The 23,206-nt window shown below is 52.4% G+C and overlaps 1 protein-coding gene across 2 annotated transcripts in view; it reads left to right on the top strand.

The window, feature by feature from the left end:
- SCTR (secretin receptor) overlaps positions 1 to 23,206 on the top strand; it is a 64,503-nt gene that overhangs the window by 25,313 nt on the left and 15,984 nt on the right. Inside the window, exons 3-7 of one of the 2 annotated variants that reach the window (XM_060015752.1) lie at positions 4,114 to 4,221; positions 8,645 to 8,748; positions 14,863 to 14,960; positions 16,186 to 16,318; positions 18,312 to 18,465. In XM_060015752.1, coding sequence (XP_059871735.1) covers positions 4,114 to 4,221; positions 8,645 to 8,748; positions 14,863 to 14,960; positions 16,186 to 16,318; positions 18,312 to 18,465 — 597 coding nt within the window. The remainder of the gene's footprint in view (positions 1 to 4,113; positions 4,222 to 8,644; positions 8,749 to 14,862; positions 14,961 to 16,185; positions 16,319 to 18,311; positions 18,466 to 23,206) is intronic. The other variant, XM_060015754.1, reaches the window with a different exon arrangement.

The following is a 23,206-nucleotide window of genomic DNA, read 5'->3' on the forward strand; positions in this document are numbered from 1 at the left end:
CGGTGGGATCTCAGCTCTACCAGTCCTGCTGTCACCCTGCGTGTCACTTTGCCTCTTGGGGCCTGGGTTCCTCGTCTCTGCCGTGGGACGGGAACCCTACTCGACCCCTGCGGTGCACAGCGCCTGCTGCGTGTCCAGCACAGGGCTGGACGGCCCCTTCCCAGCCTCTTCTCCCTACTTGGCTGATAGGAAGGGCATGGGTGTGAACCAGCTGTAGGGGGATCCCGCTTCCCTCCCAGTCCCCACCAGCCGCCCCCGCCCGGCCTTCTGCCAGCACAGGCCAGTGTCCCTGTGGGCCTGGCCTGACATGCCCCAGCTCAGGAAGCCCGCCAGACACCCTGGCCCCCTTCCCATCTGTCTGGCCAGCCGGACATGGGTCGTCCGGCCTCGTGGACTGGGGCCATGGACCAGTGCCCTGGCTGACCTGGCCAGCCTCAGCCCTGAAGCCACTTCTCCCAAAGTGAGGGAAGAGACTCCCATGTGTTTCCACAGTGGGGAAATGCCCCGTCTGCTCCCAGGACGTGTGCCTGAGCCGGTGGGGCTTCTTCAGAAGCAACAAGGCCGAGGGGTCCCCTCACCCTCCAGCCTCCAGGTGTGGGAGAACTCAGAGCGGAGGCAAACTGTGCTCGTCTGTCCGGGGCCCTCAGGACCGTGTCACTGTCCCAAGGGCATCCGGGGGCCAGGTGAGCCACGTCCATGGTGGAAATCTGGAGGACCGGCACCCAAAAGTGGCAGAACCCTGCCTGGGTGCCCTGGGGAGTTTCAGGAAGAGAGAAGGTCCAGCCCGCCCCGTTCGGGGTGCTCTGTGAGAGCTGGGGTGAAGCCTCAGGAATATCCAAGGGGGTCTCAAGTCCCACATTCCTTGAAGGACGCAGGCACCTGGTCCTTGGACCCCTGGATGCCTTCACTGTCCTTGTGGGAGCCCCATCCAGGCCCCGCCCTGTGTGCCCATGGCAGCTCTCCTCCATGGCCCTCCCCTCCTTGCCCAGGGCCACAGCCTCTCTGTCCCTCCCGGGGCTCTCCACCTCCAGAGCCCCCCAGACACCCTCCTCCAGGAAGCTGGGGCTGGTGCACTGGAGACAGGCAGGTGGGCGGAGCCTGGCTGGACGGTCACCTCCCAGCCTGTCCATTCCTGGCTGTGTGACTCCAGGAACCTGCCTCTCCCTGCTCTGCCGCTTCGTTTGTAAACCGAGGACAGAGCCGGGCGCCTGGCAGCACTGCTGTGCATTCAGTGAGCTGCTGTGTGTGAAGCACAGAGTGGCTCCTGCTGGGACCAAAGCAGAGCTGGTGGCAGAGAACCGGAAGGCCAGGACCTTAGCGTGGGGTTCAGAAGTCAAGTGGGCATCACGGCGAAAGCCCATTTACAAGGGATGGGCGATGGGGAAGGGAAGGGGCCGGAGGCTGGGGCATTCATCCATTCCTTAGACGCTCGTGGACGCCTGTGCCTTGCCCAGCCCTTGCGGGCACAGGCGTCCAGCAGTCAGGAATCAGGTTCCTGCTCTCCGGACTGTCTGCCCGGGGTGGGGGGAGCCATCTGCACCCAGGCACCAGGAGGTGACGTCACTGTGACCTCCCTGGCCTCTCACCATCATCTTGGATGTGCTCCTGGGAGCCCAAGGCTGGTCTGAGCCCGGAAACAGGGGCCTTCTCTGTGGGGAGGTGCAGTGCGGAGATTCTCAAAGCAAAGCCTGATGACACATACAGCAGCGCCTGTAGGGAGGTCTTCACATGCAGATTCCTGGGGCTCAGGATGATTGAATTAGAATCTCGCAGGTGATTCTGACGTCCACTGCAGGATCAGAGCCTCTGAAGTGGGACAGATCACCAGGGGACTTTACATGGAGTGGACGAGGGTGTCAAGGAGGATATTGATGCTTTGAGCCTGGTTTTTATTCATGCCTGGAAAGAGACTCTTGCTCTTTACAAAAGCTGGGAATTAGCCGTCTGGGTAATCCAAGGGCCCCCTTCAAACCACACGCATCTGCCAGTCCCTGCAGCTAAAAATTGCCCTGCAGTTCAGAGGACCCAGCCTGGCCTGCCCTCCCCATACCAGGCTGAAACAGGAAAGGGCTTGGGGAGGAAGAAGACTGGGGAGGACGGCAGGAGGGAACTGTAATTCCCCTGCACCCACTGAGTGCTGGGCTTTCCATGTGACATTGATCTCCTCCTCCTCTGGACAACTTCAGGAGGAAGGCATCTGCTTCCCCGAAAAGAGCTGAGTGAGGAACCGGGCTCGGGCAGCGAGTGTGTGGTGAGGCAGATTGGAGCCCAGGTCTGTGGCCTCAGGAGTCTGGGTTCTCTCTCTGAAGGTTGGGGCTCTGGGTGAGTGTGGTCTGCTCTGTGCTCCCCAAACCAGATGTGGGGTGACTGCTGACCTCATGGGTGTCACCTCAGCTGTATTTCCGGTCTGCTCCAGACCTCCCCGGGTGATGCCCTCCCAGGTGGCATGGGCCCCCAGAAGCCTGTCACAGGAGCAAGTTCCCTGGCTTTGTTCCCCCGGGATCCAACTTTGGGAGAATTGGTGGGTGGTTATGTTAAATGATCATTTTTGTTGTTGTTGTTGTTTTTTGTTTTTTTTTTGCGGTACGCGGGCCTCTCACTGTTGTGGCCTCTCCCATTGCGGAGCAACAGGCTCCGGACGCGCAGGCTCAGTGGCCATGGCTCACGGGCACAGACGCTCCGTGGCATGTGGGATCCTCCCGGACCTGGGCACGAACCCGTGTCCCCTGCATCGGCAGGCGGACTCTCAACCACTGCGCCACCAGGGAAGCCCTAAATGATCATTTTTAACAGAGTATAATCATAACTCACGGGCAAGTGCAAAGTGAATACCTGCCAAACATTGTCCCTAAGTAATGAGAGAACCAGTAAGATGCTACCACTGGTTCACAGGAGAATTCAAAGTACTGTACGTATAAGGCGGTAAAATGAATTTACAAATAGATGCAAAACTGGCTGAAAACAATTCTGTATAAATTGTAGATAACTGACAGTCATGCAAATGCAAAGGAAGAGATAGAAATGTGGATTCAAATGCCTTTGGACAGGACATCAGTTGTCTACAATTTATAGAGTTGCAAAATAGCTCAAGGACGTAAAAGGCCAGAATCAGGTAACCCAGAAGGCTGTGATTAGACAACGCCTAGTTTTGCCTTGAAGACACCTGATAGTCTTTTCACTTCAAAGCCTTTCAGTCACCAGAAGTGGGCCACAGATCTGGCTCTGAGCTTCCTAGCAGCCAAACAAGGCAAAAAGGAAACAGCCTCAAATTCAGTGTCTATAAGGACAGCTGTATACTAGTTGTTCACCGTAAGTCCAGCTTCGCGGTGCCTTGAGACCATGTTCTCCTTCAGGGGTGGGGCGGGGGCCTCGTCAAGGGAACCCAGTGCGGTGAAGGCAGCATCCTCAGTGACGTTCCTACCACAAATGCAGCGCTGCTTCCATAGCCAAGGCAGCGGTTCTCAAAGTGTGGTCCCAGACCAGTAACACCAGCCTCCCCTGGGAACTTGTTAAAAATGCAAATTCTCAGGCTCCACCAAGACTTTGGGGGTGGGGTCCCAGCCATCTGTGTTTTAACAAGCATTCTGGATAATTCTGGTACGAGCTGAAGTCTGAGAATCATGGGACAAAGTTCTCAACCCTGCCATCACGGTAGAATGACCCAGAAAGCTTTAACACCGCATCATGCCTGAGCGCCACGCAGCACCGATGAAATCCGGCTCCCTGGATGTAGGGCCTGGTTAGGCATGTTTTTAAAGCTCCCCGGTGGTTGTACTGTGCAGCCAGGCTGCAGGCTCACTGCCATGGAGTCAGTGGGTGCGAGCAGAGGCCAGGAGATGCTCCATCTTCCGCTCCGGAGGAGCCCAGCCCTGCCCTTGCGAGGCTTATGTGAGATGGCGTGTCCCTGTGTGTCTGCAGCACCGAGCACTCACCATGTAGATGCCGAGGCCACCGCCCCAAAGGTGACAGGGCCCATTAGACGCCGCGGTTCCCGGTCCCGGGAGCGCAGCTAGTGGGGACGCCCAGGCGCGGGTGCTGGGGCTGGTGCCACAGTGCTGGGGAGGCCCTGCGTCCACGCTGCGACCCGTCTGACTCCGCTTCTCTCCTCGTCAGGCTGCCAGGGGCTGTGGGACAACACGAGCTGCTGGCCCTCCTCTGCGCTGGGACAGACGGTGGAAGTGGCCTGCCCGCGGTTCCTCTGGATGCTCGTGGGCAGAAACGGTAACCGCTCAGCCCAGGGGCCCAGCTGGGAGGCTGTGGGGCGGCCCTCTGGGTGGGCCTGGGCCTGGTGGCCTGAGGCCGAGGAGACTTCTCTGGGGACAAGGAGTGAGTAGAAGGGTGGGGGTGGTCCTCGCTGGGGATGGGAAGCCTTGACTGGGGAGGTGTGGTGTGGCCTCAGTTGTCAGGGCGCCAAGCAAGGGGGCCGGGGGCCACGTACTGGGGAAGTGGTGAAGGAGGCCAGGCCTGCTTCTCCCTGCCCAGTGCCCTCTTCAAGAGGCTCCCCTCCTCCCTTGCACGCTTCTGCCCCCTCAGCCCCCGGGGGCCTCGCTCCAGCCCTCGTGTCTGGCTCACACCGGGCCGAGGCTGGCCTTCCAGGACACTTACTTCCTCTGTGCCCTCTCTGCCGGGCCCTGCTGGTGAACTCTGCCCTCCCTGGAAGATTCTGGCAAAGCTGCAGTTTATAAGGGTTCCCTTAATTTCAGGCAAGGGAGTGAGGATGTTGTCTCGGGGGACACGCAGGGACGAACACTGGCTAAAGCCCTGTCACGCGCCAGGCATGTTTAGAGACGTGAGCTCGTTCAGTCATCACAAAACCCCTGCAAACCACAGACCTTTTCCCTGCGCTTGACCCAGTTCAGGAGTAAAAGTAACAGCGTCGAAGAGGGCTTTAGCCCTTGGCCTCAGGTTCACGGCTGGGAGGTGGAGAGGCGGGGACTGCCGTTTCTCCTCTCTGCCACACGGTGTCGCTGTGGGGCTGCAGGACCCGCCACCCGCCCGTCGGCACGGAGGCGCTGCCCCTTGGCTGCGCTGCCTGGCGGCCGGGGCTGGGTGGGGGGACCATCTCAGCCTGTGTCCCACTGTGCTCATGCCCAGCAGCAGGTGCAGGGCATCGGCCAGCCCAGGAGCGTAGGTCGGGTCGGGACAGTCCAGCCTCAGTTACCGAGAACCATCCTCCCGTGGAGACACCTCGGGTCGGGAGTCCGGGGGAAGGCTTCTTGGTGGTGTTCCAAGGGTTCCAGGGCTCCCTAGCCAAAGCAAGGAAGGAGCACCCAGTGAGGACAAGCTGGCGCTCCAGACCCTTCCTTTTGAAAGAAGAGAGAAACAGAATAAGTTAATTCTTTCTCAGGGCACCCGCTACATGGGCCCAGACGGAATGAGTGTCTGTGTGACTGGGGAAACTGCAGGCTGGACTCTGCCTCCAGATATTTGTCTGTCTGTGCCAGGGCCTAGAATGTTCTATCTAGGGTGCATTCCTTTGATGCTTAAAAGGGCGCTGGTCTTCCAGAGTTCCTTATTAAAAAGCACACTTGCCGAGTGGGGTCAGGCCTTGGCGTTTTTTCCCTTCGACCTTGGTGGGGATGGGAGCCTTATAGCAGCAGAGATTCCTAACCTGACAAGGGTCCTGGGGGCTTTTGAGAATCAGATAAAAGCTTTGGCCTGGCTCTTCCCCAGACTGCACACCCATATACGTATATGTGAACAGAAATGCTGACTGTAGTTTCAGGGGCCCTTGAGGTGTTCATTGACCTGAACTTGGGGCAGAATCCCTTACCTATTAGGAACTAAACCCAGGGGAAGTGGGTGGGAGGAAGGGGCTACAGAGGGAGCCCACCCCTTGTCTCCTCTGCAGTTCTACTAAGAGCCCTGTCAGCAGAAGGCACTGCCTTGTTTACTGCTCTGGGCGCCTGGCCTGGATCACACGCAGCAGCATCTTGGGAATCCTGTGGGGTCTGTGGAGAGAGGCCCCTGGACAGGCAGCCTGGCCTCTAGGGACACGCTGTCTGATAACTGCTTTTGGATTCCAGGCAGTGTGTGTGCTTTTAATTCAGCCTTCTCATCCAGCCAGTGTACCTTTGACCACCGTTCTTTCCTCTCTGACAGCCTAGCTTGTTTGATATAATTATAGAAACCTTCCACCCATCTCCTAAATTCCAAGACTCCAAGCCCCACCGTCCTGGTCCTTTTTTTTTTTTCCAGTACACGGCCTCTCACTGTTGTGGCCTCTCCCGTTGCGGAGCACAGGCTCCGGACGCGCAGTCTCAACGGCCATGGCTCACGGGCCCAGCCGCTCCGTGGCATGTGGGATCTTCCCGGACCGGGGCACGAACCCGTGTCCCCTGCATCGGCGGGCGCACTCTCAACCACTGCACCAACTGGTCCATTTTAGAAAGGCCAAGAGCAGAAGGGAAGTAGCCCTGTGGCTCCCACTCTGTCTGGCACCAGCCTGAGTGACATCCGTGTGCTGTCGTGTTTCCTGACGCGTCCTGCAGTGTGGGTGATTATTCCCATTTGGCACAGAGAAAGGATGCACCTAAGGGTACACAGCAACAAAGAGCCAGTGCTGGGTTTCGAACTCAGATCTAGCTGGTTCTAAACCAGTGCTCCAGGTCTCATGAGCCGTCCTAGACCTGGCACGCCTAGAGCCCGAAGGCCACGGTCTCCTGCTAGAGCTGCCCCTGGGACCTCAGGGAGAGGGCCAGGCAGGAGGGCGGTACAGTGATGGGCCACATCCTGGCTGCGTACTGTTGCCCAGTTTTGGGCCTTGGTTTTCTCGTGTGTGAGATAGGTCAGCAGCACTGCCCTCAGTGGGGCGCTGTGAGGATGAGATCAGGATCAGTACATTAGCCTAGCGGCTGGTTCTAGAAATGCCCACCATATTTCTCCAGCTCAGTGGAACCCTGAGAGCCAGTGGCCCTGTCAGAGAGGAACACACCAGGCCCAGCTGGGGTGGCTGGGGGCCCTGGACAGGATACTGATTAGAGCAAAAGGAGCAGCAGGGCCCCTCGGTACAGGGTCAGCTACCTGCACCCCTGCAGCCTCCACAGCAGCCAGACCCGGGGACCGGAACACGGCCCTCCTCGGCAGCCCGGAGAGGAGGGTGCAGCCGGGCCGGTCAGGGCAGGGAGGGCAGCCCCCGCTGCTGTCCCAGACTTCCTTCTTGGCCGACAGCTCCTCTACCCCAGTCTTTGGGCTCCTGTTCTGAGAGCTCCTCGTGGGCAAGCTCTTCCCTCTCCTCTTGTAGAAGTGCTTGGAGCAGGCTCTTCATCCCCCCTCATCTGCTTGTCTAGCCAGCCAGCCAGCCTGCAAATGTCTGATGAGCAAGCGCTCTGGGCAGGCCCGGGGGAGCCTTCGGAACAGTCGTCTGCCAGGGAGGCAGGGGGGCCGTTGTCACCTCCGTGTGGGCGCAGGCTGCAGCCTTGTGCTGGAGGGGTGGGGCGGTGAGCCCGGGACAGGGAGGGAGGGCTGCGGCTACCTTGTGATTTGTAATGCAGAGATACGCAGAGGTGTGGCCTGGTGTTGTGGTTAAAGAGCTAATCATTCCATCCTCTGGGGTGGCTGCCTGGAGGGCTAGCTCTGCTGGTTTTCAGATGCTGGGGAGCAGGGTGTGAAGTTAGATGTAAAATAGAACTTGTTAGTGCAGAAGTAGGACCAGGAGCCTGAGGAAGGTCCGCTGTGGGCGGGGCTGGGTCCTCACCAGCCAGGCAGATTCTCTGGGGGACCCATCCTTAGATGGCTGCAGGGCCTGCGAGCAGGAAGGCCAGGAGTAAGAAAGGGCATTAGGACAAAGCCTGTGGCCAGGAGTGTAGGCCTGAGCCCCGGGCTTCACATCCCAGGGCCCCCATTTATGTGGTGTGATCTTGAGCAAGTTATTTAACCATGGGGTGCCTCAGTTTCCCCAGCTGTAAAATGGGTGTAGTATTTACATGTTACAGTACATTTTACTGTAAAAGTAACAGTGCTGGCCTCCTAGCCCTGTTAGGATTAAATGAGTTAATACCCATCACACGCTTAGAACAGTGCCCAGCTCGTAGCAGTGACCGTGTATTGTTACAATAGAGCACGAAATTTTATAATTGAATAAACACACAGCCGGTAGTGTGAGATCAACATTGTTTGATTCAAGGTGTGTAACCTGCTCTTCTTAAGCACTGCATCCAGCCTCTCTCCTCGTAGGAGACACTGCAGTGCCTCCCAGCTTGAAGGTTCTCCGGGGGCACCCAGGGAATCGAGTGGTGACGCTGGAAGTTCTGCTGGGCCTGGGCCTGGGGCATGTGTCAGTCGTCTCCCTCACTGTGGAGCTCGGTGCCTGGCACAGTGGCCGTGAGGTGGGGGCCGGAGGGGTATCGGTGCAGGGCCGGCCAGCTTTGCAGGTCGACGTATCCGGGAGCCGCGGGTCTGTTCCACGCTCGCACATCTGCTCTAGGCCATCTGCCTGCGCACCTTTCCCACTACTTTTCCTGACTGACTCTTACTAAGGCTCCCAGGGCCAGCTGGGCCAATTGCAGCTGCCCGTGTGGTTCAGAGAAAGGGACAGGGTGACGGAAGGAAGCTCCAGCTGCCCCTCAGACGCGGCGAGGGCACCCGGAGAGCCGGCCTTGGGTCCGGTCCCCACTGCTCACTGCAGGCTGCTTGGCCTCCACAGGTTCCATATTTCGAAACTGCACGCAGGGCGGCTGGTCAGAGACCTTCCCCAGGCCTGACCTGGCCTGTGGGGTCCACGTGAACGACTCCTCCAACGAGAAGAGGGTAAGCCTGCCAACACCTCCCTGCGGGGCAGAGGTGGCTGGGGAGCAGAGAGTGAAGCTGGCTCAGGGTGAGGTTGGGGACCCCGGGCTGCCCCTGTCAGCCCCACACCCCCTTGCTCCCCTGGGCTGGAAGGGCCCACTTCCCCGCCCTGGTCCACCAGCCCAGAGGTGATGGTCCTGAGGAGCATGGCACAGTGAGAGTTGCCACGTGCCATCGGGATGCTGGCGTGAAACCCAAAGAGCAGAGACTGGGGCTAAACGCTTGGGGCCCGGTGGTGAGTCTGAACCTGCCTGTGACCTTGGGGGTTGGGAAGGATGTAACTTGTCTGTGCCTCAGTTTCTTCATCAGGGAAATGGGGTTAGTAATGGTCCTGACCTCACAGGCTCGTGAACCTGTGGAAGTGCAGGCAAGGGTGCCTGGCGCAGTGCCAGCTCCCAAATGTCCCTTCTCAGAGGAGCTTCGGGCTCCAGAGGCAGGAGAGCCCGGCGGCGGGCAGGCCTGGTTTGAGACAGGGTGCTGGTGCGGTGGCTCCCTGAAGGGGCCGTCTGGTTCAGAGCCCTTCCCAAAGGAGACTGAGTGGGGCCTGACGTGGAGGATGGAGTTTCTACTCTGCCAGGTCTTATCATCCAGTCAGGGAAGACACATGAGGTCTTCAGATCCGATGGGAGTAATTTAATAAGGATACCTGTGGTCTTGGAGGGCCAGTGGATGGGCTCTGACCTCTGTAGATTACCCTTTCTGTCACTGACCTATATGAAGACAGGAGGCTTACGTGTATCACGTTTGTAAAATCCGTAAGATTAAGAGGGATCATTTGTATAATGGGTGGCAGGACGGAGGTTCGAAAGTGACAGAAATTTCCAACTGGCTTCGTAAGCTAATGTGGCTCACGTAGCTAGGGATGTGGAGAACGGGCATCAGGACCCTTTCATGAGCAGTACCCCAGAGCCACCCAGGACCAGGTTCTTTCTGTCTCTCCTCTTGCTAGCCTGGTGGTTTATCCCAAGGCTGGCTCTCTTCCTGTTGTCAGATGACTGCCATTGGTGACTATAACCGCAGACTCCCCAGGCCTGCCTGTCCAGAAGGAGGGACAGCCTTACTTTTCTTGCTAACAGCAAGAAAGTTTCTCAGCCAGGCCACCAGCAAGCCTGTCCTGACATCTCACTGGCCCAACGTAACTTGAGCCTGTCCACCTCCAGACCATCCCTGGCAGAGGGCTGGGACACGTGCTTGGCTTGGACCAGCAGTTCTCAAACTTTTTGGCCTCGGAATCCTTTTACACCCTTGGGAGTTATTGAGGGCCCTAAAGAGCTTTTGGTTTTGTGAGTTATGTATATGAAAGCCACATATAAGAACTGTTGGTTTAGACTAATCAGCTGGGTGGGAACGGAGCCCAGGGCCTTAACCATGTTATTCACGGCCGGGTTGAAACTGTAAAATGCCAGAAGAAGGAGCAGAGATTTAACAAAGATAAATGCGGGCTTCCCTGATGGCTCAGTGGTTAAGAATCCGCCTGCCAATGCAGGGGACACGGGTTCGAGCCCTGGTCCGGGAAGATCCCACATGCCACGGAGCAACGAAGCCCATCACCACAACTACTGAGCCTGTGCTCTAGAGGCCGTGAGCCACAACTATGGAGCCCGCATGCCACAAGCACTGAAACCTGTGCACCTAGAGCCCGTGCTCCACAACAAGAGAAGCCATCGCAGTGAGAAGTCCACACACCGCAACCAAGGGTAGCCCCCGCTCACCACAACCAGAGAAAGCCAGCATGCAGTAACGAAGACCCAACACAGCCAAAAATAAATAAATTAATTAAAACAAAGATAAATGCAAAGTTCTGGACTTAACTCAGAAAATCAGTTGTCTAAAATAGTAAAAAGATGACCTACCGTGGCTTCAGCTCACATTAAAAAAAAAAAAATCCCTAAGACTGGTGGAAGGGTTTCCAGACCATGTGATTCACTGGTCCTTAAATGTCAGTCCACAGACAAGCACAGACTTTGTCTTTTTTTTTTTCTTTTTGGCTGTGTTGGGTCTTTGTTGCTGCACGTGGGCTTTCTCTAGTTGCAGCGAGTGGGGGCTACTCTTTGTTGCGGTGAGCGGTCTTCTCATTGCGGTGGCTTCTCTTATTGCAGAGCACGGGCTCTAGGCGCTCTGGCTTCAGTAGTTGTGGCTCGCGGGCTCTAGAACGCAGGCTCAGTAGTTGTGGTGCACGGGCTTAGCTGCTCCACGGCACGTGGGATCTTCCCGGACCAGGGCTCGAACCCGTGTCCCCTGCATTGGCAGGCGGGTTCTTAACCACTGCACCACCAGGGAAATCCAGGGCTTGTGGGATCTTAGATCCCTGACCAGGGATTGAACCCAGGCCCTTGGCAGTGAAAGTGTGGAGTCCTAACCACTGGAATACCAGAGAATTCCCACAAACTTTTTCTTTTATTCTGAGAATTGGATCATCCTTTCTTAGTGTTGAAATGTCTTTTTCTCTTTTAATCAAATGATGGTGAAAGTATATATTTGTTGGTTGTCTTTTTGCAACTTCCTGACTTGGCACACACCAGTTGCCAACAGTGGACTCAGATCAGCAGAAAGACCAGGCAAAGCTGCCACTTGGGTAAAAAAAATGGAGTTTGCTTACCCAGAGCAGAGGTTAGAAAACTAGGACCCTTGGGCCAAATCCAGCCCACCATCTGCTTTTGCAAATAAAGATTTATTGACACACAGCCACACCCATTTGCACCGAAAGGGCAGAGTTGAATAGTTGCAAAAGAGACCAAATAGTACCCAAAGCCTAAAATGTTTTCTGTCTGTCCCTTTATGGAAAACGTCTGCTGTCCCCTGATGTAGAGGATAGAGAAGGAGGGGACCCAGTCGAGACACACAGCAGAGAGATGGGCAGCTTGATCCAGGACAGGCAGCAGCCCTCTGGGGGGCAGGGGGTGCACAGCTGCAGAGGTTGAGGCCTGGGGCACTGTGGTCACATCTGGCTTCCTGGGAACAGGGCTCTTTTGGGGTCAGATCTTACAGACAAAGGCAGAGCAGGCCAGGGCATCCTGAGGGTACCCCGGTAGACAATAACCCAGCCACAGGACAGCACGGGATGCTCAGCCAGGACCCTGCACGCCTGTCACCCCATGCCTCCTCACGCTGCCATAGGCTAACCCGATGTGCTCCTGACCCGGGGCTGCAGATCCAGGCGTCCCCGGGGTGAGGCCGACGCCCTCAGCTGTGGGGCACATCCCACACATGATGACATCCTAGGCTGACACATTGGTCCTCCGATTTTTTGACATTTCACTGCTCTTTGACGTCCCTACATCTAGGAGCCATTCATCCAATGCAACTTACTGCCGTTGTGGCTCCCCGCTTGTTGCTGAGAGGTGGCTTCTGGCTTCTGGAATTGCAGTCGCCTCAGTGCAGAAGCACAGGGTCACATGGCAGTCAGCCCGTCAAAGGTTCCCTCTGCTGCCAGGAAACTTTCGGTCGGTCTGAGTCCCGTCGACTTTGTGCTTACTCCCCTACCCCTGGGGCTCACAATTAAGTCTCAGGCGTTTTGGTACTCAGCTTCCCTAAGCTTGTTTGTTTCCTTTAGGGTGCAGTGTAGCCAGTTCAGATGACAGTCACCTTCCTCCGGAAATGCTCCGCTTTACTAATGCTCCTCTTAAAATAACATACCCAGAACTGGACCAAACACTCCAGACATTCCAACGTGGCCTGCTTCACAGCACTCCATTAATGTAACTGAGAAGAGACCTAATAGTCCAAGCAGCTACCTCATACCCATACCTCACACCGGCAGTGTCAGACTGCTGACTCAGACTGAATGGTGGTTGGGGGGGTAGAGGGTGGAGATGGGGAAGAATCAACACGTGCTGAGTGTCTTCCAAGTGCCAGGCACTGTCTAGATACGCTACCTGATACCCTGTTTGTTCTTCCAAAATCCCTGCACGGTAGATATTATCCCCATTTTGCAGATGAGGAATCTGAGGCTCAGAGAAGTTAAGTAATTTGCCCAGGGTCACACAGCTGTTGAGTAGTAGCAGTCCTGGGTTTGGAACCCTTGTCTCTTGACTCTGAAGCCTGTGCATGTTCTCTCTGCATACACTTCTTTAATGCCATGGAGCTTGGGCCACTCAAACCTCAAAGTCATTTTCATATGAACAGCTGTCAGGTTTCCCCAATAGTATTCTTGTGCCTGTGGTTCTTTGTTTTTTATTACCCTTTTCTTCTGGTTATAAGATAGTACTTACCCACTGAAGAAAAATGAAAAGTACAGAAAAAAATACAAATGAAAATAACGACTCTATCCACAAGTTTATACTCCAAAGTTAACCACTAATAATGTCTAACACACCTCCTCACAGTCTTGTTTCTGTGTGTGTATGAGACTGAACCACATGAGATGGCCAATATGCAGTCTTTTTCGATGTACAGAAAAGGACAGTTTCATACAATTCAACCTAACACTTTTTTTTACATAAAGCAGAAATCACACTGTACATGTAAAGTTTGTATTCTACCTTTTCAGTTAACATTACATTATGTCCTGACATCTTTTAAAACTCTTGGTAAGCACACTTTTTTAATGTAGTCTAACCTTTGGATTTAAAAGAATTTAGTTAACTATTCTTCTGTTGTTGGACATTTGCATGTTTTTTCATCAAAAATGGTCCTGTGATAAACATCTTTATATATGAATATGCTTTTATATTTCTGATAATTCTTAGAATTAATTCCTAGAGGTAGAGGGGTGGTCAGAAGGAATGTATGTTTCAGAGGTTCTTGATACATGCTACTTTCCAGAGAGACTGAACCAATTTTCACTCCCACTATACCTTCACCTACATAGAACATTAGTACTTTTAAATATTTGTTAATTTGGTTGGTAAAAAAAAATGGTATGGCATTATTGCTTTACTTTTTATTTCCTTGATTCTTTTTAATGTAAAATAGATAGCTAGTGGGAAGCAGCGGCACAGCACAGGGAGATCAGCTCGGTGCTTTGTGACCACCTAGAGGGGTGGCATAGGGAGGGTGGGAGGCAGGGAGATGCAAGAGGGAAGAGATATGGGAACATATGTATAACTGATTCACTGTGTTATAAAGCAGAAACTAACACACCATGGTAGAGCAATTATACTCCAATAAAGATGCTAGAAAAAAAAAAGACTGTTGTACAATTTGGTTTTCTTTTTGAACCTTAAAAATACAGGTCTTCACATTTATTTCTATATGTCACATTATTCCATTCCATTGAGATCTTCTTGACTCAAAGATGAGCCAATAGTGTGAGGTGGCTGCTGAACAAGTAAATGACTGCTTGGCTGCATTTATAAGAGTGCAGTGTATAGATCAGGGCAAGTGACGGTCCCACTCTATTTCTTCCTGGTCAGAGAATGCATCTGGAGCTTTTCAGCTATCTGGTTCTGGGTGTCTTGTTTAAGAAGGACATTCACAAACTGGAGGATATTAGTGGAGAAAAATGGTGAAGGGTTATGGAGAGAGATTAAAGACACAGGGAATATTTAATGCCCAGACGATAAGTGGGGGACAGATGGGCAGAAGAATTGTATTCAGAAAGGACAGGCCTCTCTGTAGAATCTTTGTGACTTTTCTATAAGTCTAAAGCTATTCTACCGTGAAAAATTTATTTTTAAAGTAATTATGGGCTCTAGGTACAAGACAAATTCAACTTATTTTCAGTGACTCCAGAAGAAGAAAAGGGACCAATAGGTACAATTTAAAGGTAATAGGTTTTAGATTCACTTGAGAAAAAATTATCTAATACTTTGCACTGTTGTATACCCAGTGACTTCTTCAAAAAGCAGTGAGTGCCTCATCCGTGGAGGTATTCAAGCAAAGGCTTGAATTCAGGGTGATGGTCAGGGGCCCTGTGTATGGGATAGAATTTTGAACTGGTATCAGAGGATCCCCAAGGTCTTTTCCCAAGCCAAGATGTCGTGAGTCTATGAATGCGTGTCCTTGGGGTATGAACAGAATAGCGGTCAGAGTTGAAGCGGCTTCAGCAGCCTGGAGCGGGTGCACTCTGTGGCAGAAAAGGGCAGGTTCGGCCAGGTGGGGGGGTGGGGCTGACACGGCCCTCTCTCTCTGCAGTACGAGTACCTCCTGAAGCTGAAGGTCATGTACACCGTGGGCTACAGCTCCTCCCTGGTGATGCTCCTGGTGGCCCTTGGCATCCTCTGTGCCTTTCGGTAAGAACCTGCTGCCAGCTCTCCATCTTCCCAGCCTTCCCCAGCACAGACTTCGGGTCTCTTTTAATTGTTCTGACCAGAGAGAGGAAGGTCTGGGTGGGCCACTTTGTCCCCTCTTGATCTAAAGCTTACCTGTGGCAAAACTTGGAAGTTTCTGTGACCTCGTTCATTCCTTTATTCATTTGACATCTACTGAACATAACTAGAACTTACTGCACCAGTTGCTTTACATGTATCATTTCTGATTTTCACACAGTGCTGTGAGATAGGTATCATCCCCATTTTACAGGTATATTAGCCAGACTCTTGGTTGCAAGAAACAGAAATCCGCCTTAAATCACCTTAAGAAAAACAAAGGTGACCTGATGCACACAATTGACAAGTTCAGGGGCACCTGGCTTTAGGTGTGCCTGGATCTAGGTGCTCCAAGGTATCAGCAGAACTGGGTCTGTCTCCTGCCATTTCTTCACCTTGCATTGGCCTCAGGCAGGCTTTACGCGGGGCTGGCACAGACAACCACCAGCAGCTGCAGACGGACATTCTACCAGCTCAGCGACACCAGGGCCAAGGACCCCCTTCTTCATTAGTTGCAATGAAAGTCCTGGGGGAATTCTCATTGGCTGGCTTGGGTCACATGCCCAGCCCTGAGCCAATCACTGCAGCCAGGTATGGAGCTCTGATTGGTCAGGTCTGTCATGAGGGTGGGGCTAGCGTCATCCCCAACCAGAGATGGGATGCGTTCCCCGAAAGAAAGCCTTGTTCCTGAAGCGGAAGGAGGGGAACAGTTAAGAGACTTCTGCCCCTACAGCAAGGGGGAAACCTAGGCTCTGGCTGGTGAAGGACTTGCTCTAGATCGTGTAGCTGAAAAGTGGCAGAGCCCGGGTCTGATTTCTCCCCACAGCCTGTGTTCTTTCTGTGCCACTTGCCCCCTTCCCCACCCCCTTCTGACAATTCTGGGAGCTGGAGGTGGTCGGAGCAGAATAGGATCTCGCCCTTATAACCCCAGCTTTTTTTTTTTTTTTTTTTTTTAATTGCAGCATGAGACAGAGTAGGCTGGGCACCTGGGGGCCTGGGCTCATTCAGGTTCTGCAAACAGGGAGATTTAGAGAGCTGTCACGTCCAGGGCCTGGGTTTCCGTGGTGCGTGGGGGTGGGGGGAGGGTGGGCGGCTGAGCCCTGGGCCTCTCCGGCTCTGGCCCCTACGGCCCTGCATCCTCTCCCTCCAGGAAGCTCCACTGCACCCGCAACTACATCCACATGCATCTCTTTGTGTCCTTCATCCTGCGTGCCCTGTCCAACTTCATCAAGGATGCCGTGCTCTTCTCCTCCGACGACGTCGCCCGTTGTGATGCCCACAGGGTAACACGCCTGCGTGGCCCACGGCGTGGCCAGGCCTGCCTGCTCCCCCGCTGCCCCCGCTGTCCCTGCTGAGGCTGCACTTAATGCCTAGAGTAAAGGGGCCAGTGCTGGGGAGGTTCAGGGAGTCTCATGTCCCCAGATGCACAGTCTGGGACCCACATGAAAGCAGTTTGTCGAGAAGCCCATGGGGCTGCTGTTCAACTCCCAGTGTCCTGGAGTGGATTAGCCCTTCTGGGAATTAGACACATAGCAATCCCCTCCCTTCCCTGCTCCTGCCAAGTCCCAAATGTAGACAGATAGCTAAAGCTAGAGGGTTGGGATTGTAGAAAGAAAAAGGTGAGCATATGCTTGTGTGTCTGCACACCCAGATGTGCAGTAGAACAATCGTTTTGTTAAATCTAACCCTCGTCCTCCTTCTGAAAGCTCAGATGAGTCTTATTTCATTGCAATGTCACTGGGAACCAGTTGAGGATCCCTTTCGCTGTACGTAACAGAAAACTGTACATCGGTGCCTTAAACAGATGGGGGTTGTTCCCCACAGAAGCAGTCCACAGGTGGGTGACCCAGAGGTGGCACTGGCTCCATGCCATCATGGACACAGTCCTTTCCCCTTTCTGCTCTGCCATTCTTGATCCCATGTCCCATGCTTTACACTGCATGCTAACAACGTGGCTGCTGCAACCCCAGGCCTCACATCCATGTTCCAGGCAAAAAGCAGGAAAGTCAAGGTTGAACTTTTTTTCTCTTTGGGAGGCTTTGCCTCTTCCCAAGATTATGTCTACATCTCACGGGCTAGAACTGTGTCATGTGACAACATCTAACTGCAAAGGAAGCTGGGAGATTGAGTATTTTACTATCATAGTCTCCACAGCAGAAGCCAGCAAGGGAGAAGGGGATTGGAAATCGAGATTGGTTTAGTCAGCCTGCCCGCCACTTCCCACCACTCACATCTGTAATTGCTCCCAGATCTGTCAGGTTTGCATTGCTTATAGTTTTCCACGTGCGTGTGTGTATGTGTGTGTTTTCTGACTCAAGACTGAGAGGTCCCTCAAGGAGGGCCCCTGTGTCTCAGGGAATTTCCTGGGAGTCAGAAGACAGATTCAGGCCCCACCCCATCACTGACCAGTGGAGAAGTCCAGCAGTGCCCAGCAGGGAACCTTTCCAGGTTCTACTAAGCCGCAGACTAACGAGCCAGCCACAGGCCACGCCTGGAGTCGGAGTGTCTGGGAGGCCACAGGCGGCCCTGGGCGCTCCTCCCCTGTGGACGTGGATGTGACCTGCGCTCCGTGCAGCAGCCCTCGGGCCATCCCAGGAGCTGTCCTCTCTTCAGGGAACAGCGCGGTGAAAGGAAATGAGGCCCTCACAGTGCGGGAGTGGGAGCCATGCTGGTATAGAAGCCTCGGCCCGACAATCCCACAGGCATAGCTTCCAGGGATCCCTGCAAGGGACAGGCCTGCCACAAGAGTCACAGCATTAGGCAAGGCCGACCCTGGCACCCCCCTCGGGTATTCAGAGGCCTGCAGTCCAGACGCAGTGCACCAGGCAGGGTCGTGTACTCTCATCAGTGTTAGCTCGTCCCTTCTTCATCTATTTCCAGGAAAACTAAGCCTGGAAAGGATTTTATTAACCTTTTGCTCAGAAATCCCTTTCCCTCTCTAGGCCTCAGTTCCCTCATCTGAAAAATGCCCTCATTTGCTGCTGGGAATTGGGCGATATCTGACCGTTTGACACCTGGCAGCCGGTTCCAGAATTTGAATGCCGTTCCTGCTGCTGCAACAGCCCTTTGGCCATCTTGACCAAGCCTGCTGGCCTGTGGATTTCCACTCTAGAGAGCTCTATGAGCCTGGTCTTCTCATACTGGAAGGCCAGAGGGGGTGGCCGTGAGCCCCAGAGGCTCGCTGCTTGGCCTGGCTGCTGACCCCTGGCGCACCCCACCTCTCCTGGAGGGAAGCCCAGGGCCGCCAGCCTGGGGCTCAGCTGCCTCTCTTCGCAGGTGGGCTGTAAGCTGGTCATGGTCTTCTTCCAGTACTGCATCATGGCCAACTACTCCTGGCTGCTGGTGGAAGGCCTCTACCTTCACACGCTCCTCGTCATCTCCTTCTTCTCAGAAAGGAAATGGCTCCAGGGATTTATTGCCCTCGGATGGGGTATGTTTCTCCAGGGGTACGGTGGCTGCATGCCATGTGGGAAAGGGCACTGAGGCAGAAGGGGAAGGGTGTGGGTTCCAGTTTCAGCTCTATACTTAGTTAAGTTCGTGAACTTAGACAAGTTGCTTGATGGTTAACTCTCTGGCCTCAGTTTGTCTGTCAAATGGGAAAAAATAGCCAAAATTTGGATGCCCCAATTTCTGGCATCCAAAGCCTTTTACAGTTTGATACCCCCAACACTGTTGCCTCGTCTTCCCCAGACGTTGCATCCATACGTCCTCATTCCTGCTTCCTTTTGTATCAGTTAGGGTGCTTTTGACTGTAGGTATCAGAAAACCTGGCTTAGATAGGCTTGAAACATCAAAGAAATTAATTGGTTCATGTAACTGACAAGTCCAGGGATCACCAGCTTCAGGTGAGGCTGAATCCAGCAGCTCAACGTTTCTTTTTGTTTTTCTGCTTTGCCTTCTGTAACATCAGTGTTATCATTAGGTGCTCCCAATGTAACTGCCAGCAGCTCTGGGCTTCTTCCTGGCTTCATTGTTACATCTGATGAAAGAGAGGGGCTGTGTCCAAGCACTCCTGGCAAATACTCTGAAATTCACTCTGATTGGACCAGCTGAAGTGTTATACACATCCTTGAACCAATCACAGGGGCCTGAGAGAATGGAATACACTGATTGGCTTAAGCTACTCAAACCACATAGCTTCCCAAAGGCAATTCAGGATTCAGTTTCCGGGAAGGAGGGGAAATGGTAGTAAGACAGCTAACTGCAGGCCCCACTGCTTCTCTTCCCCCTTTCCTTTCTGGTCAATGAAGATGATAATAATTCTGATTTCTTGAGCACCTACCGTATGCCAGGCTTTGAGCTCAACACTTTGCATGCATTATTTAATCATCACAACAACCTCCAGAGGCCTCTTAGAGGAACCTTGGCTCAGAGACATGACATAACATGCTCAGCTCACACTGTAGACAAGGGTAGAACCAGAATTCAAACCAAGGCCTGTCTATTTGCAAAGCCCCTTAACTCTTATTCTGCCATAAACAAACATCCATCTATCCATCCTTCCATCCATCCGTCCATCCGTCCATCCATCCATCCATCCATCTATCCATCCATCCATCCCTCCATCAATCCATCCACCTATCTATCCCTCCATCCCTCCATCCATCCACCTATCCATCCATCCATCCATCCTTCTATCCCTTCCTGCCTCCCTCCCTCCCTCCATCCATCAGCTGTTCATTTGATAAACATATGTAAGTTCCCCACTGGGTTCTAGACAGTCAGGTTTCTGTGAGTGACTCACAGGCGTACAGGGGTAGTCATGTGTAGTAGCCATTAGCTTCATTTACTTTCTTCTTGGTGCCTTTAATTAAGAAGTGCCCCTGCCAGGAATGCCCCCCACTGTCTTTCCTGCTTGTCTAAACCCTTATGTGGAAGGGCTGTATCTCCTCATTAGGGAAGTTGCCTGAGCCAGCAGAGTTCACTGAGCCCTCCTGCTTCTGAACTCTGGCAGCCTGATTAGCACATGACCCTCAGTCAGCAGGAGATGTAGGGCTCTGCAGATCTGGATTTCCACATAGGCCAGTAGTTCCAGAGAGCCTGGGACAAGGGACTTGCCTTATGCTGCTAACTCTGCCCCAGATGCCCCCGGTGTCTAGCCACCTCACTGAGCCTTGACTCCCAGATCTGCCAGGATTTCCCTGTATGAACGTGGACAGTTTCATCTTCTATAATATCAGGATCATAATTTGCTGAACTTTCTTTGAGCGCTTCTTTGTCCTCAGAAGGGCTTATGGAGATTACAAAAACAAAACCAAAGATGGTTCCATCGCTCCAGGGGTTTGTAGTCTAGCAAGGAGACAAAAGTGCATTGTGATAATATCTCCATCACGGGTTTTTAGGAGGTTTAAGTGAGATAATGAGAGCCTTCTTTTCTTACTCAAGTATATTTTTAAAATATTTGTTTATTTATCTGGCTGTGCTGGGTCTTAGTTGCAGCACGTGGGATCTTTAGTTGCAGCAGGTGGGATCTTTTAGTTGCAGCATGTGGGATTTAGTTCCCTGACCAGGGATGGAACCCGAGCCCCCCTGCATTGGGAGCACAGAGCCTTAGCCACTGGGCCACGAGGGCAGTCCCTCTTCCTCAAATATTTATTGAGCATCTAGTATATGCCAGGCCGTGGGGATAGAGCAGCACATTAAACAGCAGCGGTTCCTTCTCTCTGTGCCTCTCTGCCTGCACAACCCCCAGGGGACATGAAGGGACTCAGGAAGATCTAAAGCTGTCTGTCTCCGAGAGGCTCTTGTCTTGCAAAAGCGGCGGCCCCTGCCTCAGTTTGCATTCACCCCCCTCCCCAGAGATAGGTTGCTGAAATGAGTATGTGGCCACCATAAAACTCTGCAAAAAAAAAAAAAAGAAATTTTAAGTAGGAAAAAAAATTACCATAGGCCCATAGAAAATGTTGAACATTTTCTAGGGTTTCCTTCCAGACTTTTTTTATACTTCCAGTTTTTCCCACGTGGTTGCAATCATCCTGTATGTAGAATTTTGAATCTTGCCTCTTTCCATGAACACAGAAGCATGCTCTGTATTCTTTCAAATCTTCAGTAAACATTTTTAACCGCTGTGTGGATGTATGCAGCCAAATACCTATTTTTTTGGATGTTTAGGTTGTTTCTCATTTTTCACTGTGATAAATAACACAGCGAGGAATACTTTTATGGGCAAAGCTTATTCCATGTGTAATAGAGAATCCTGGAATTGGGACCCCTGAGTCAGAAGGCACAAGCTTTGGAAGTTTTTATTACTTATCCAAAGCTTTTACTTTTTCAAGGTGGCTGGGGTGTCAGTCTGTGCCCAGGAAAGAGCGATACCTCTGGCTTTTATAGGAGCTGCATCAAACTCCATTCACTGAGGGAACTCAGACTGGTGGTGCTCCAGCTGGAGCTGCGTTGGAACCATGCAGAGGGCACGTCAGCCTGGTTGCCTGGGCCCCGCCCCACAGTCTCAGTCCAGTGGGCCAGCGGTGGAGCCTGAGACTCTGCATTTCTAACCAGGTCCCAGGTGATGCTGATACTGTTGTTGCAGGGACCACAGTGAGAACCACGACTTCAACCATTATCCGCTTTTCAGACTTTTCCACTGACTCACTGTTAAAGATGTAAGACAAATAATCATAAACAGGTGGCCCTCAGAATCCATGTTTGCCCAAAGTACCCAAACTGAGGCAGAGAATTTTTTTTTATCAAAGCCATACGTGTACTTGGTTTAAAGAATTAAATAGAACTACAAGTCTAAAATGAAAAAGCAAACAAAAGCAAGCAGTCTCCTGAAGAGGCTCCCCCTTCTGCCACCCAGATGTAACATCCTCCAGCTCTTGAGCTGCTCGTTTTGATATCTGCTCTCATGTTTCTAAACAATATTCTACTATGTTTTGATTTGTCCATCTGAGGCATGTTTTTTTTTTTTCTAACTGTCTATTCACATCCTTGGCCCACTTTTTAAAAAATATTTATTTGTTTATTTGGCTGCGTCGTGTCTTACTTGTGGCACGCAGGATCTTCGCTGCAGCACGCGGAATCTTTTTGTTGTGGCGTGCAGGCTCTAGAGCGCACAGGCTTAGTCGGCCCTCCGCATGTGGGATCTTAGTTCCCAGACTTGGGATCCAACCCGCGTCCCCTGCATTGGAAGGTGGATTCTTAACCACTGTACCGCCAGGGAAGTCCTGAGGCATTATTTGTTGACTCCTTGTGATTAAAGGGAAGGGTATAAAATTCTTCATCTGCCACCTCTATCCTCCCGTCAGAGTCTTTCACAGTTTGGGGCTAAATCACAGTATTCAATGTATACATCATCATGTCTCTGTAAATATTGTTTACTACCGAGCCAACTGGTATACATTGATTTTACTTCCAATATTTAAGTTTTTATATTTTATGGAGTCATTTCTTAATTTAATTTTTATTTTATTTTGGAGTATAGTTGATCTACAATGTTATGTTAGTTTCAGGTGTACAGCAGAGTGGATCAGTTATACATATACATATATCCACTCTTTTTCAGATTCTTTTCCCATATAGGTTATTACATAATCTTGAGTAGAGTTCCCTGTGCTATACACAGTAGGTCCTTGTTGGTTATCTATTTTGTGTATAGTAGTGTGTGTGTGTTAATCCCAGACTTACGGAGTCATTTTTTATTGACTCATTTTGTGTTGCTGTCACTAATTCTCCCACATCCTCAGCAGAACTGGAAAACCCTCCAGTGCTGGTTCCCCATCATCAAAGGCAACAACATGAAGTCCACTAGTTCCTATCTGTCTGGTTTATTCCTGCTGTATTAATGTCCTAGGGCTGCTGTAACAAGTTACCACTTGTCTTAAAACAACAGAAATTTATTGTCTCCCAGTTCTGGAGGCCAGAAGTTCAAAGTCCGGTCTTGGCAGGGCTGCTTCCTTCTGAGGGCTCTGAGGGACAATATGCTCTATGCCTCTCCCCTTGTTTCTGGTGGCTGCTGGCGGTCTTTGGCCTTCCTTGCCTTGTAGGAGCCTCACTCCAATCTCTCCCTCCATCTTTACATGGTCTTCTTCCCTCTATGTCTCCTCTGTGTGTGTATCTCACAGCCTTCTTAAAGTGATGCCAGTTATATTGGATTAAGGTCCTTGTAAGTATGACTTCGTCTTAACTAATAGCACCTGCAAAGACCCTATTTCCAGAAAAGGTCACATCCT

This window comes from Delphinus delphis, chromosome 7 (assembly GCF_949987515.2).
Source record: "Delphinus delphis chromosome 7, mDelDel1.2, whole genome shotgun sequence".
Taxonomy (NCBI): Eukaryota; Metazoa; Chordata; class Mammalia; order Artiodactyla; family Delphinidae; genus Delphinus; species Delphinus delphis.